Below are 16,796 nucleotides of genomic sequence, written 5' to 3' on the forward strand. Positions count from 1 at the left end.
TTTTAAAATTATTTTTAATAAAGCCACGTAGACCTACAATTTGAATTTATGTTTAAAATTCGAGCACCTGAATTATGTACACAAACATTGCATTAGGCCTACTTACACAATCAAAAAATGAATAGGCATAACTATAAAGCCACCTTGGTGAGGTGAAAGCAAGTCTCAAATTTTATATTCTACGATATAAAAATTATTTTTTAGATTTTTAAAAACCGTACTTCTGTAATAGTTTAAAATAATTTCGATTTTTAAAAATTATTTTTCCAAAAGACTGCAGGTCGTCAGAACTACGTCTAAAAAGAATTAAAAATTATTTTTTAAGATTTTAAAAAAACCGTACTGCTGTAATAATTTAAAAATTATTCTTCCAAAATATTGCAGTTCGTCAGACTTACTAATTGTACTTGTTGTCCCAAAAGATTGAATATCTGATGCTGTGGAGTTTTACCTACTTTTTCACAATTTAAATACAGTAACTCGTCTATCGCTAGGCGATTCTACGTTCACTTTAGAAGTTGTGAAGCCTGTAATAACTTGGCATACAAAAATACGCTCATTGATAGGAAAAAATGAGTCTTTTTCCTTCAGTAATCTGATATTTGATAAGAGATACTTTCACTTAGTAAGAAAAATTGCAAAAATGGTGGTGGCTACCAAAGTGGTATCGCTGACAGTGTTCAGGGAATTTTATTTAATGACCCATTTTTATCAAATTATATAGTCTTAAACTTATACAAAGGAACTTTTGTCACCTTTCCAACCTTTTTCCACCACTAGGCCTACGTATTTTTTATAGGCCTAATATTTTAATATACTGAAATCGAAGTGCAAGTAAAATTGTTCATCTTTGTTTGATGGTTCTTTGGTGTGTTTGAGTATTTTCTTAGTCTGTTTTGCCTCTACCTGTTAAAGTGGTATTTTGTTCTCTCCTTTTATTGATTTAATTGAATTTTGTATTTAAAACATTTTTCTCAATTTTTCTGGTTTTTGTAATGAAATTGACCATGTTAATGAAATTGTTATGTTGTACTATTTTACTTCTTCGTTACGGAGGGTTTTTCTTTAAATAAATTAAATTGAATTGTGGGATTGATCTTATACAAAATAACTGGAGACGTCTTCATGAATTTATACCTGCGCATCAAACGAATTCATTGATATTGTATTGAAATTTTTCCTAATATAAATAATTAAAGTAAGATACGTTTCTACTAACTATGTAATTGTTAACCCCGAAATATTTACTTTCAGTTATCATGCATTTAACAATAGTTAAATGTAAAGTCAATTGGTCTGGCTATAAATTATTGTATGGCTTAATGCCCCTCTTAATTTGGGCAAAACACGGTCAATCAATCAACCAATCAATCAATTTATTGGATCCACTTTGATACAGTAGCACTTATACAAAATGCATGTGCATGCATACGTAAACAAACATACAGAAATAACATAAATTACTAGCTATTATTTTGGTTGCACAGTAAATTCAGACGAGCGACGATCATCTCTCTGATAACCAAAAATACTAGTCTAGCGCCCTCGTTATTTTCGATTTTTTAAAGCACTGTCAACTGTTACAGTACTTACCGTACATACTGTATAGTAACTCCGTTACACTGTCGTCGGTACCATGTAATTGATAACGAAATATGCTATTCTATTCGTCTTGAAGTTAAAAAATTGAGTTTTTAATTCAAAAAAACAAAATATCAAATGCAAAACAAAATTATTATTCCAGCCAAAATTATATGTTAATTATATGTGTAGGCCTGTATACGTATCCAAATGATAAAATAGACATATTTTTCTGAAGTTTATATAAAGATGTTTTTGTAATTTTTCCAATTAGTCAATATGATATATAAGTCTTTGTATTTGTTATAAAACTCTAATCAAGAGAAGGGCAGTTACGATGTTTAGAACATAATATTTTCGAAAAAATTATGATTCCGAACAGAGGTAGGCTAAGATAGGCCTATCTAATGATAAAGAATAGGCAGATTTTGTCTGAAGCTTCTAATGCTTTGCAAAACGTTTAATTAATCAATATAATATATAAGTCTTTGTATTTGTTATAAAACTCTAATCAAGAGAAACGTAGTTACAAGGTTGGCAGTTACGATGTTTAGAATATAATATTTCGAAAAAATTATGATTCCGAACAGAGATAGTCATATCCCATGATAAAGAATAGGCAATTTTTTTTTAAAGTAGTATAGGTTTAAAGCTAGGTAAAATTGTTAATTAGTCATTAAAACATATATGTGTTTGGATTAGTTTTAAAACTCTACTCAAGAGAAAGTCAAATATGATCTTAAAAATGTAGTTTTTCAAAAAAAATATGATTCCGAACAAATGGGTAAACAGGAGTTGTGTATCTAATGATAAAGAATAGGCAATTTTCTCTGAAGTCAGTATAGGCCTAATGATGAAGAAAAATCTTAACTAGTGGATAAAACATATCATTGTCTGTATTCTTTTCAAACCTTTATACAAAAGAAATATATCTAGAGTGTTAAAAATACAAAATTCCTAAAAAATTATGATCTGAACAAAACCCTAAATTAACATAAAATTTTTCAATGCAAAAGAATAGGGAAAAGCGTTCATAAAAAAAATTGATAAAATTTACGATTTTTAAACGATTAGCTTTAAAAAGTTAATTTGTAATAATATTTGAATATTTAATTGATTGTGATTATTTAATGTAATTATGATGTGATTAAGTTGTGTTTATATGTGATATTTTGTGTATGTGTGATAGTTGAATGTGTTTTGTTATCATCGTATTTTGTTGTTTTCGTAGTACGGCTGGCCGTTATTATATCGGATTGTGTTCTACAGCTCACCACGTGATGTCATCAGTGAGAGTTTAAAATCAGCGACGGTAGAAACTGTCGACTACGTGAACGAGGTGAGTAGAATTATGTATCATTACAATTACGACATCAACACACAAAATATCACAACACAGCATCTATACACAACATACCATACACCACTCTACATCAGTTCTTACCTAACAACAACAACTTATTACATTTAAAACATATCTTAATCATCATCCACACTATAAATATGATATTTTATTGTATTTTACGATCAATGTTGATTGTTTATTGTTGAAATTTCCCGCACGGTGGTCGTGCAAATATACAGTCGTTGCGCCTTGAATGAGGAAGAGAAGCAGCTCACAACCAAAATAAAGGTGTTGAAAATCACTGAAAAATCAGTTTTACATAAAACAATCATAGTCATGTTTGATCTTGTTTTGATCTGTATTGAACACTGAATATTGTAATTAACATTTCAATAAGAAATATAAAAAAAACTACATAAGCTAAAAAATATTTTTGAGGAGATGGTGATAACTTGTACAAAACATAGGGCGTCCATGTTGTGTGATAATGATATAGCCAAGCCAAATGAATGCAAAAAAGCCTGTTAAAAATTACTGAAAACGAGCTTTACATAGAAAATTCACATTTATGTGTTTGAATTTGTTCGAGTAGTCAATGTACACTGAATATGAATTGTACAATTTTATAGGAAAAATCCATAAAAAGTATAATGGCCTAAAAAATATTTTTTTAAAGAGATGATGTGTTGTATATTCTCTGTTTTCATATTCCTTGTTCATTGTGTAGTTTTTTGGTTGTATTCTACATCACATTGCGGCACTCGGCTACGCTCAGCAACTGAGAGCAGCAGTCAGGATTTCTGCACGCAATGTGAATTTGCAAGACATGGTACGTATAGGAAACAACACATTATTCATTAAAAACACTGAATGACAAATCGTCATTATTAAATAAATACATTATTCATAAAATTATAATTAAATATTTATCTCTAAATATAATCATGACTGTAAAATACTGTATTTATCACTTTTATCACGGTTCAATTGCTTATGTATGGTTTCAACCGTTGTGTGATAGCCAAGCAATCAACAAACGATTCTGAATCGATCACTAAAAACTGGTTTAAAATTGCTAAAAAATCAGCTTTACTTTACAACATTCACAGTCGTGTTCGATGTTGTTTTGATCTGTATTGAGCACTGAGTGTAGTTATTAACATTTCAATTAAATATTTCATAGAATAAAAAAAAACGAAATAGAATATTTCATGTTTGTAACGTGTACAAAACATAGGGCGTCCATGTTGTGATCACTATAGCCAAGCGAATGAATGAAAAAAAAGCTTGTTTTTTTACAGTATTCAAAATCAGCTTTACCTGGAATTTTTTGAGCCGTTTTTGATTTAAACGTTATGTTTTTATAAAGAAGTATAGTATAGTAGCCTAAATTATGTTTTTAACACATGAATCTCTCATATGGTAAATAAAACAATGCTAGCGAGAGTAGGGCCTACTCTACCATGGAGGAATTAGTTACTCAGACTGTAAATGCATAGGTCTATTTTAATAGTACACTACTTTACACAGGCTTTTCTTTTTCCATTGTAGAAATAGTCTTTTGAGAACAGTTTCTTTTCCAGAAATAATTAATGTGATATGACCCTCCGTTATGGAGTTATACGAATTTTTAGATATTCATAAGGACAAGAATTCAGCCTCAAATCGAAGCTTATCTTATTTCTGTTGGTTACGGATAAACCGAGTTGGGTCAAAGAATTAGGCCATCATGGGTTGTTTGTCATCACTTATCATCAAGATGCCTACCGATTCGTGAAAAAGGCGTATTGTATACTGAAACTGTAGTCTTAAATGGCATAAATATGCCTCAAACACATCAGCAATAAATGGCATGTTTTAGAAATCAATCAGGTATCACATAAATGTACCCCTGGGCACAATTATTCATGATATTAAAAAAGCTAGGCCAAGCCTAGGCTAAGTAAGCTAGGCCCCAAGCCTTGAAGCCTAGTAGTTTAGGCTAGGCCTACTAGACTAGCCCAGCTAGGCCTACACCGTACAGAGAACAGGCCTAGCCTAGCTAACATACCTAGACAGTACTGAGCGTCCGTAGGCCCCTCTGTCTCGAATTCAGGTTGATTTCGATCACGTCAATATACAGTATGGCTAAATTTTTCTGCAATGACATAGGATAAAGTAAGGAGGAGGGGGAGGCAGGTCAAGAGGGGTGGGTTCATTAAGTTGGGCACACACGTCCTCATTTTTGCGGCTAAATTTTTGGCATATTTATGTTATGTGCTACTTACTTATATCCATTCTGAATCTGTTGTGCCGCCACCTCGCCCCTTCCTGTTAGTAAAATTCTGGATCCGCCCATCATAAAACTTGAAAATAATTCCTCACAAGGACTATCCAGAAAAGACACTCATCTACAGAGACATCATCTACAAAGACGTCCTTTAGAAAAATAGTAACATGCTAACCATAACGTTCACATTGCCTCCTCCTCATTCAAAACCGTGTGGAGCACAGGTATATATGCTAGTAGAGAATATAATCATCATTTAAGGACATTATTTAGTATAAAATAATAGTAGTTTTAAAATATTGTTATGGAAGAAAATTATCGATGAAAATGTATTTCATACAAAGTGAAAGTTAATTATATTTACCTAAATTTTAACTGTAATGTTATTGATTGCATTATTTCATTTGTTTACAGAGGTATTGACTGTGTCTGGATTGGTAACAATGAATATGTTGTTTATTCACATTATGCTATCATTTGTACGGTTATGAGCTTTCATTGAGTAACACTGTTTTCAATTGTGTTACAGAACGGCAATACTCCACTTCACAAGTTGTTAAAATTTAACCATTCGTATGGAGATCACATAGACGCAACAAATTTCTTGATAAAGGCTGGGGCAAATGCCAAGTTAAAAAACCAGGTAAAATAGGTAAAAATGATGACAACGAAGATGATGATGATGATTATTATGATTATGGTTATGATGAAGATGTTTATAATTAAGTGATGGTGATAAGGAGCATACTGAAATTAATGATGGCAACTATGATGTTGATATTGCAAAGGCGACTAATGATATCAGGATTTAGGCCTATACACTAGGCGAAATGTTTATTCATGATCGTTGTAGCAACTATTGATTTTTGTCAATGTTTTATTGTTGACATGAATATTTGCAAGATGCAATTGTAGAATTAAAGAATAATTAAATTGATATGTAAATTTATTCAATTCAATTGTTTTGATTTTTTTTGGGTAACATTTGTTGAAGTGCTTTAAAATGTGATTGTTTTGCTTGATTATTTATTTAATTCATGAGGTATGATATGATATGTGATTGTCTTTGCAGGATGGTCAAACTCCAGCTGAAGTGTATGTGAACAACAAATGTAAGAAGTACTATTCTACCAACAAAGAAAAACAAAAAGAAATGCTCATGCGTCTCCTACAAAGTGAGCTGTTCATACGAACATAAGTTCATATTTAATATATTTGTTTTGTTTAATATCAAATATCAATCATTTTAAAATTAATATTAGTATATTCGCATTTTGTATATTTAGTATTAAAATCTTGAAACACCATTTAAATGTCCAATCATTTTTTTAAATGTGCATATCTATTTTTGCTATTGTATTTATGTGTATTGTACAGTGTATATTATGTACTATACTTACAGTATTTTGATTAGCAATCTAGGCGGCTATTGGTGGCGCTTTGTAATATTTTACAGCATTTGTTTTATGCTCGATTCAGACAAAATGATAGCACTATCACTCAGTATATCATTGAATATAATACTGTAAAACATTTATTCAATGATGAAAATAAAACGACTACTCTAGGCCTATATTTTCTCTGTCTGTTATCACCATAGTAATTTATTTCCCCTCTTTTGGAATAAATAAGTTCTAATTCTATACTTTTGTTTGCAAATTTGCTTTTATTATGGTTACATAATCACAAGACTGGGTTTGATGAAGTAAATGTTGCACCATTGCTACGAATGATTCTATGAGAAAAGAAATGCAAAATCACAATTGAAGCAATGAAGAATGTGTATAAATGGATAGGTTAAAGACCTCTTCAGTAAATGACAGCATTGCAGGCGCCTGGCCTCAATAATTATATTTAACAATTTTCATGAAGGAATTCAATGTGTAATTCAGAAATATATTTATGCTTAAAGTGGGGATGGTTCCAACGGAAATCTTGGTGCGTGGGACCGAAGCAGTGGAAGCTTTTAATGATGCTCTAGCTGAGGGAGAAACAGAGGTTAATCAGGGAAGGACAGTTTTCACGGGCCTCGAGAGAGTCGGGAAGACATCTACTATCAAGTCATTTTTAAGGAATACGTAAGCTAAATATTTCCAATGTTTGCTTTACCTACTTAACCAGTAGAAATAGGTGAAGTCTTCAAATGTTTTTTTAAGAAACCTGTAATTCAAATAATTTTTGTATTTTTTTCAAGAATCGACAACTTAAATAAATGTATGAAAGATTCAATAATATCAATCCATTATTTTAAGTACGTTTCTACACATTTATTTATATATCTACGTTGTGTACATTATTAATTTATATTATGCTTTCTGTAATAGCAATCTAGATTAATAATTTCATTTTGCCTTTAGTTTTGATCCATATGAGGGTATTACGGACGCAATTGCCAACACAATGGTGTGTACCCATGAATCACACAATGAATTGAATTGGAAGGAAACATCACCTGATCATTGTAAGTAAAGCGTAAACATTTTTGTAAAGTTATATAAATCAATACGAAGCAATGGGACTTATTATGTGCTGTAGCTTATCCCAATTTTCAAGCAGCGTGAAACAGATGTCCGCTGGGTGTGACGCTGGTCCACCACAGGTTACTCCCAGCAATTTGCTGGTACCCATTGTTGATACAGCTGGGTAGATTGAAGCAATGTAAATAAAGTGCCTTGCTCAAGGACACAAGCGAAATGCATAGTGAAGGGTTGAAAACCAACCTCGAGGTACGGATTCCAAATTATTGCAGTGTGCCTAACTGCTTTCACTATATGTGAAACTTCTTTGTACCTATCTTATAAGTCAATTCTCAGCAAGGTTGGGATTATTGTACATTTGTTAATAAATATGCAAATCACTATTCACCATTGAGAGATCTGTCTAAAATCAATTATTGAACTAACAAAATGAACTTAATCATATAGTAAAATCTTATTAGAATAAATTAATTATACTCTATCTCTGAACAGCTGGTGCCAATGACATGTATGAAGCAATAATGGCAGATTCCATGGCGAAAAGGATATTAAAAAAAGAATCGGAGAAGAATGTAGAAGTAACAGGACAAGTAAGATTTACACACTATCATTTTAGTGATTTTCACGAGCATTTAAGTTGGTTAATATTGAAATATTTAATGCTACTAACAATAACAAATAATGGATATAATCCAGCTAAAGTATATAATGGTTGATTTATTATTTCTTTTTGTTTTACAAATATTTGAAGAGCGAGTCACCATCAGCTAAAAAAGAGAGGAAATATAATCAGGGTAAGACGTTCGTGTTTGCATTTCATAAGAAATTGATTTAATGAATACATTATTTTTAATTGGTATATCACACAGAGGGCCATCACATGTCATAGCCTTGTTGCCGACGCACCTCTATTAACAACATAATACGTATGGTTGCTCATGGAACAAGTATTATAGGTACATTGCCAAAAGAATACCACCTGGAACAGCTAATAGAACTTGGAACAAGAGATAAAAAAAAAAAAAAAACTCTCACTAACTGCCTGACACTTCACTATACCAAGCACTACCTTACCTTGTAGGGTCAGTGGAAAACCTCCATTATCCTACTATTTCTTGGTTTTTGAATGTATGTTTTTATGTATTTTTAACTTTTTATTCTGAATCTTCTATAAGGACAATCATCATCAAATGTTGATGCCAGAAACCTGAAAATAGAATCAGATACCAAAGAGCAGACACAGGCACAATCGATAGAAGAGGTCCCTGAAACCATCGCTACTAAAGTCCAGGAGCGTATAAAAGAACTCAAGTTCACAAAAGGAGATGCGACGCAAGAATTGCAAAAATCTGGCAAAGATTTCATTATGAGCATCTGGGACTTCGGAGGCCAGCCAATATATCATGTGATACAACGAGTAAAGTCATTATATTGAATAATAAATTGAATTGAAAAAAAAAATTATTCTAGGTATTTTTTTTAGTTTTCAGTATTAAAAATTATTGAGTGTGAATCATTTTCTTGTAGATTTTTATGGTATCTTTTGCCGTTGTTTGTGTGGTATTTAACCTAGAAGATGATCTTGACGCCCCCGCCAAAGTTAGGGATCCAACCACTGTAAGCATTATTTCTTATCAACATTTATTCATTAGCAGGTTTTGCATGAATTTTATCAACTTTAAAATCAGGATTAAGTGATCTTATACAGATGACTCACAGTACATTAATACATACGATAGTTTCTTAAAAAATTTTTACTGTATATATTTTTGTTTTATTTCAGGGTGATATATACGAACATCGAATGACAAACCTTGAGTTCATTCTGTACTGGATTCGTTCAGTATATACCAACAGTAGGGATTCAAAATTGGAAGATGGACAACCTTCACCACCAGTACTAGTGATTGGTACTCACCTAGGCAGCCTCGAGGGGAATGAAGAGGAAAAGAAAAGAAAGGTAAACAACTGTGTCATACACCCAAACACCAAGTAAACAATAAAACAGTATAAAGTACGTAACATATCATAAATAAACCACAAACAAAAGAGAAGGTAATAATTTAGACCAAATAAATTAAATGTGTACCTTAAGTTATATACTTGATACTTACTTGATTGTAGTGGGAAAGGATTAGGCCTCAGTGACATTTGTAACCCCACAAAGCAGTTCACCGAGGGAGCCAGAGCAACATCTTCAGGGAGAGAATTCAAAGTATTATTGATTTTGACAAAAGAAATCTTTTTTATATATTACCATGAATCATTTTTATTATATAACAATTTATTAAAAATGTGACTACAATAACAAATTTTAACACAAACCAAAACACATACATTTTATAATACCTGATGACAAAAACCAAGACATAAAGTTACAAAATTTTAATTTTTTGGTTTTCTTTACTAATATTTGAATTAAGCGATTAACACTTTCCATGGTATAATGTTAAATTGCATTCTGGGGGACCACTGGCAATCATGACTGGCACAAGACCAAAACAGCCATATTTTGTTAACATAGAGATCTGTTTCCATTTTGGATGAATAAGATTGCTTTTACATTTAACTGACTTTACCCACCCAACAATAAAAGGACTGCAGACAGCAAGAAAAATAGCTGAACAAAGCTGTTTGATTTTCACACAGTAAAACATACAAACAGCTATGTAAATTTTTGTATTTTTTTTTAGAGTGTGCTGCATTATTTAACGTGCACCTTATAAATAGTGGCCTACTGCATAACGTTTCCATTGTGTGCTATAATATACATTGCATCACTGCAGTGGGTGGGGGAGGGGGTTCTCCCGGATTTGCCTGACAGGGGGGTCAATTTCCCCTGACAAAAAAAAGTGGGCCTGGTCGGGCGTTGCTTAACATCTTTGTAAACTGGTCCTGGGTGGTGGTTCCCAAATCCCCCCCTCAAAAAAAATATGACAATTTAGGGGTTTCAAAGGAAAATATGTAACTTTTTTTCTCCCAGTAGAATTATGGTTTTTTTTCTATCAGCCTGGCCTCACTCCTCTCCCCCACCCCCCCACAGAAGCGCCGCCACTGCACCACAGCCCTCCGATCCACTTTAAACACAAAAGGAATTGAACCAGGGTCCTAGAAAGCTGAAAGTATCGTCGCACGCATAAACGCACGCGAATGGACTACCGGTACTTCTAATTATTTGCTCTGCTCTTTCTCGATGGGGTGTGGCATACGATATCCTCGGAGTCAATGGAAAATCATGCTTACTTAGAGGATGGTTAAAGAATCTGTTTGAAGCCCAGATTCAGGATTGTCACTGGTACATCATCCTAATCAACCTCACTATCATCAGAATCATCGCCGTCGCTATTATCATCGTCATCATCTGTTCATCATCATCGTCATTGTCAATTAATTAATCGATTAATTGCTTGACTGAGTGACTGATTGATAGTATATTTGTTGATTGATGAACCGATTGACTGATTTAATCGATCAATTCAACGATTTACTAATTAAAATATTTTTTTGATTAATTTGTATACAAAATAATTTTTTTAAATCACTGAACATCACTAGAAAAAAATATTATCGGAATTAGTACTTATTTGTGTCGGGTGTTTCATACTTAAAATTTCATAATTTAAATCAAAAAATCAAACATTATTTTAATTGGATGGCCAATTTAGCGATGGTTGATACTTAAATAAGTTGACCACTTAAACATATCAATGAAAATGACAACTTGCACACTTACACATTGCTATCGTTATGTTAATACTTGTTTTTACGTTGCTGCTGTGGCTGTTGATATTGATTTCAATAATTTTTTTCATATTTATGTCTGATGATTAATATTTTTGTTTAATTTCAGGCCGAAGAAATATTCAATAAAATTAGGAAAGCATTGGAAGGGAAACCTTATGAAAGCATGGTGTCAAGTTTCTTTGCTATTGAGAACAGCTTACCATTTGCCAGGAGCAACGCTTCCAACATCATGAACCAAATTTTAAAGTTTGCAAAGCAGATGGTTAGAAAACTACCATTGAAATGGTTGCGTGTTCAACAGGAAATTCAGAAGTTGAAGGTGAAGAATATCTATTTACCAACCAATGAGGTAGGCATCTATTGAACATTCTCTAAGTTCTGTTTGAGTTAGACTAATTCAAATCATACTCAAACCAAGGAAATACCTCTTTGGTTAAACATCCAGAATAATCCATGAATTCTCTGCACAAAAAGAATCACTATTATTGTTGCCATTGCTATGAGAATATACAGCTGTATCTACCAGTATTCTTCCACCCTCATTTAAAACCATTTGGTTATGTTTTTTGGTTTTTATTGCTTTAACAGGTGATTGCTTTGCTTGAGCAGTGTAGGGTGAAACAAGGTGCTCAAAGGGTGCTGCTTGAGTATTTACATGACCTTGGTGAGATTCTCTACTTTCCTGATGACGACGCTCTAAAGGACATCATTGTTTTAGATCTGATGAAAATAGTCGACATGTTTAAAACAATAATAACCATTATTGAGCCTAAACTTAGGGTAAGCTGAACTGCACACATTTACACAATATTTTGTGAAGTACATTTTTTTATATAAGAACCAGTAAAGTTTTGCCCAGTCTCAATGTGCTAATTATTTTTTTGGCCAATTTCAGGCTAAAATTATTCATATTTTGTTCTTATTTTACACTTTTCTACGATTGAAAATTATTGTTGTACAGAGTGTACTTTAAAAGCAATTTTAGCCTCCTTGTTATTACAACAAAAGTGTAGGTAGATTCCCTTGTTTCAGATACTGTATTTCTGTGATAAAAGCATAGCACAAGCCTAAGTTAAAATGATTAAATTTCAGAAACCAAAGCACAGAAAGGCCTGGAGGAGGTTGGACTCGGGTATCCTAGAGGAGCATCTTTTGAGACACCTCTGGAAGGAGTTCAATTTTTCAGATAAGACGTTTGACTTCTTTGTATCTCTCATGCAGAAGTTTGGACTGGTGTGCGAAAGAAAGGTACACTAGTATTTTTGAATATTATTTTTATCTTTCTATTGGAGCCTGTTTCATTACATCAATTTCAAATAATGTAAACTAATTATAACAGTGAATATGTTTATAATAAAAATATGAATTTGCATCAGGAAATATCATATTAAAAATTTGCAAGTGATTCGGGTGGGAATCGAACCCACAACATCCAGGTATCTAGGCTGATGTCTTAACTACTAGACTGGAAACTGAACTAAAGATATTCTGTCAGAGTGGTGCACGAGGCATTGAATTAACGAGGTACATTGCTTGCGAATGTAGCGACGCCCACATGCATATAGTGCGCAAGTTTGATAAGGATGTGCTGCCATGTGGGAGCAATGGTCTGGAAGTGATGCGCTACCGTCGACTATTTGGAGATGACGTGCCACGATGTAAGTCACAGCTATTCCTTCATGTCTGCTTTTATAGTAAATCTAGAATCAAATCTAAAACACTAAACCTAATTCATAAACTACAAATTATGAAAACTTATTTGTATAATAAATACGGTATCGTCATATAATATCAACTCGTTGATCCGACCGAAAACTTTTCCTTGTAAACTCTGCTATGAAATAAAACAACATGAAATCGGAAAAGAGGTCTTGTGTTAACAAAGATATTGTTTTACCTTGATTCATTATTTCTTGATTTTTAGATCATTCCCAGTATCAAGAAATTGTACATATACACAATGGTAGGTTTATGGATTTTTAAAATGTTAATTAAAAATAATAGGTCACATACAGTGCTTTGTAAAATAGTAAACACACATCTTCACAAGTGATGTAAGATGGTGCTAGTATTTATTGAGAAATAAAATATTAAAACAAATCACTTTTAAAATTAATCTGTACTCTGATGAATAGTGTTTTAAAACATGGTATGATTTTTTCACATTATCTTAAAGAATATTGTTTACATTGTGTTCAGATTCATTAAAAAAAAAATTTTAAACACTTTCTTTTCAATGGAGTTTTGGACAATAACGTTTTCTTTTATGTTAGACTTTGTGGATGACCTCACCATTACAAAAGTCTCTGAGGAAATGAATTTCAGCTGGAGAAGGGTTGGAGTCCGTTTGGGACTTAAGTGGTCAAAAGTGAACATGTTCAATTCTAATGATACGCAGACTCAAAAGGCTGCCGAAAATATGATGAATTACTGGAGGAGCAACCTTAGTAGCGATATTCATCAACGTAAAATGCTGTCCACTGCCCTGAAACAACATAAGCTCAGGAAACTAGCTGAAGAATTGTTTGGGGGAGAAATTGGCGATGAAAATCTTGACACTCAGGAAGGAGGTATAAGCACCTCAAGGAGTTCAGAAATAGTATTAGAAACCCTTTTTTTTCTACAGCTTGTTTCTATTTTGTTAACACATAAAGTAACACATAGTAACAACAGATGTCAGTTACAATTGTTTTTTATTCATTGCATATCATCTATGTTTTCTAATTAGGAAAATGTTTTAATGATCAAGATTTGCTGTTCATCTGTGACCAACTGGATCCCGAATCATGGAGGAGACTGGGAGTGCGTCTTAAACTCAAGTGGAGCGATATTAAAAAAATAGCAAACAACAACAGACAGGTAGAGGACCGCATCATGGAATTGTTGGTTACTTGGAGGGATTTCCAAACAAAAAACCAAGTACCAATCATGGTAAAAGCTTTGAGACAACAGCAGCTTGTTGGACTTGCACGAGATGTATCTGAAAGGCATGGCTACAGTGATGAGCCAGAAGTTGCACAAACTCAGACAAATAAAAAATATCAAACACTAGAGCATGGTTAGTGAAAAATTGCTATTCTCTTAATACTGTATGTTTTCTTTGATAGCTGAGAAACGTTTTAAGCACAATTTTCATTTCGTATATACAGAGATAAATTTGAAAATACAGTACTAATTATTGGTTTACGTGTATCTCTCTAGTCAGTAATGAAACTATTTTCTGGTTTCACTCATGACTGGCCAACATATAGAATGTAGGGCCCAAGTATATTATCTTTTAAGCTGGTGCCCAGAGTTAGTTTGTTGTGGCCAGTGGCGGGCTGTCATATTTTCATTATTTCCATGAACACTCCATCCATTCCTTTTCATAAAACTCAACGTGATATCTTCTGTCACAATATGTTAAAACATTGGTGATACTTTCCTAAATCAACAATGTGATAGTCTATGTTTTTAAAAATTAGTGACTTTGGCATTGACATATCTGAGAGGGTGATGTAGTTGCAGACCTAGAATCTTACCCACTAACAATTTTTAAAATTACGTTCATGTTTTAGGTCTAAAAATCACCACCCGACTATTTTTCTCTGCTTAACCCCAAAGGCCATCAGTTTTAATCTGAAAGCTAAAGTGTGTCCTCATTGTTAATTAATTCATACATTTTTTTTTTGTAAATTACAAATTTCTGACTCATTTGCCAATGTAAAATTATCATCAGTTTAGCAAAGCTTTTCAAATCAAAATCTTTAGGCTGAATACCAAGGATGTAGGAAAGGTTAGTAATGTACTACATAATAAAATAAATATACTTTTTTTGTGGGAGCTCAAAGTATAAAATTAATATTGAAAAATGTTAGTAAGCAATAATAAATGTTGGTAATTACGAATGTAATAATAAAAATAGTTGAACAAATAACATAATACCACTCATCTATGTATACAATTGAAAATTTATGTATTTCAGGTTGCTTAGATGATACCGACATGTTGATTATCTCTGAGAGTCTTGATAATGACTGGAAGTATTTTGGGATTTACTTAGGTTTGAAAAGATCTGAAATAAATCAAATTCAGTCAGACTTTACACCACCAACTGTAGACGCCTCTATTGAAATGTTGGTACAGTGGCGAGAAAGACAGAAAGCTGAAGTAAATCATCTCAAAACAATTACTGAAGCACTGAACAAAGTTGAACGAATAGATATCAAGGAAGAACTTGAGTCATACTACCAGAACAAATACGGAAAAATTGAAGCAAAGGTGTAAAGGAACATTTTAAAGATGATAACAGTGCAATAAAAAAATGACACCAGAATATAATTTTACCGTGGTTACATACACCATAGTCCACATTAGGTTACTTTTTAATCAAGAAATTATATTTTGCTCGCCTTTTGATCATCCAAACTGCATACTTTTGATGCTGTCATCCAGGACTGTAGATATTGAATACAAAATATACTGAAAACATTAGTTTCAACTTTTTCTTTGGATGATTATGTATATATAAACCGAAAGGTCCACTGATTAATCTCAGATAAGAAAGTATACTACATACTCCAAGTATTGAAATCCTGATGATGACATAATGTCGAAATATAGCATTTCAATACTTGGAGTATGTATTATACTTTCTTATATGTATATAAAGTGTATGTACGTTTTTCTATATTGATTATTCAATTTAATTGATAAATTGTTACTTATATTAAAGTTCAAATTAATATTATTCAATAAATGTGATACACTATTTGTGATGGCATCGTGAAGAAAACAATTCTTAATAAACAATTTGTTTTATAAATTTACAAACATTTTACTACTCTGATTATCAAAAATTCCACAATTCTTACTTAATTTACAATTGATAACTAATTATTGAATAAAATACATAAATTAAGCAATTCAAACTACTGTGTCCTCTAGCACTGAGTTTCAAGTTTCAATGCGTCTTTAGTTTCATAATGTTTAAAGCCCATTTCAGAAAGCATCACACGTTGCAGCTTGACACGTTGAAATTAAAGTTGTCGCGTTGAGTACGGTCACATTGTAGAACATTAAACATTTACTATGATCATGACCTTAAGACTGTCCCTGATGACATATTACGTCGGAATGTGTCGTACGGCGCTGTCCGTTGGGCTTTAAATGAAATGTAACTCAGTAAATTATCCTATGCTGATCTCTCATACTCTTCTGCAGTATACTCAGCACTGCACATCCAAAAATACTTTGGAAAAGAATGTTGCATGTATATCGGGTAGAATTGAACCCACGACCTCCAGCTAAATGTGCCTAATGGGTTGTGAAACAGTAGCAGCTCCAGGAATTGCCCGACAGGGAGGTTCCCATGTCCCCAACCAGAGCAAATTGGGCGTGG

The 16,796-nt window shown here is 32.6% G+C and overlaps 2 protein-coding genes and 1 long non-coding RNA gene across 3 annotated transcripts; all 3 read left to right on the plus strand.

The window, feature by feature from the left end:
* Positions 1–4,426: 4,426 nt before the first annotated feature.
* LOC117101368 lies at positions 4,427–6,399 on the plus strand. Its single transcript, XR_004444274.1, has 3 exons — positions 4,427–4,798; positions 5,725–5,838; positions 6,268–6,399. It is a non-coding gene; the product is annotated as an uncharacterized LOC117101368 (long non-coding RNA).
* Positions 6,400–7,112: 713 nt separating this feature from the next.
* LOC117101370 (probable serine/threonine-protein kinase pats1) lies at positions 7,113–12,728 on the plus strand. Its single transcript, XM_033241343.1, has 10 exons — positions 7,113–7,273; positions 7,553–7,656; positions 8,165–8,262; positions 8,424–8,466; positions 8,848–9,089; positions 9,200–9,289; positions 9,456–9,632; positions 11,523–11,765; positions 12,005–12,196; positions 12,509–12,728. The coding sequence occupies exons 1-10, from the start codon at positions 7,113–7,115 to the stop codon at positions 12,671–12,673; spliced, it is 1,515 nt and encodes a 504-aa protein (XP_033097234.1). The 3' UTR covers positions 12,674–12,728.
* Positions 12,729–13,700: 972 nt separating this feature from the next.
* LOC117101371 lies at positions 13,701–15,947 on the plus strand. The gene is made up of 3 exons (XM_033241344.1): positions 13,701–13,986; positions 14,145–14,474; positions 15,381–15,947. Exons 1-3 carry the CDS (start codon positions 13,731–13,733, stop codon positions 15,680–15,682), a joined length of 888 nt encoding a protein of 295 aa, XP_033097235.1. The 5' UTR covers positions 13,701–13,730; the 3' UTR covers positions 15,683–15,947.
* The last annotated feature ends 849 nt before the right edge of the window (positions 15,948–16,796 follow it).

The sequence above is a fragment of the Anneissia japonica genome, unplaced genomic scaffold (assembly GCF_011630105.1).
Source record: "Anneissia japonica isolate Jap-2015-1 unplaced genomic scaffold, ASM1163010v1 scaffold288279_len68211_cov118, whole genome shotgun sequence".
NCBI lineage: Eukaryota > Metazoa > Echinodermata > Crinoidea > Comatulida > Comatulidae > Anneissia > Anneissia japonica.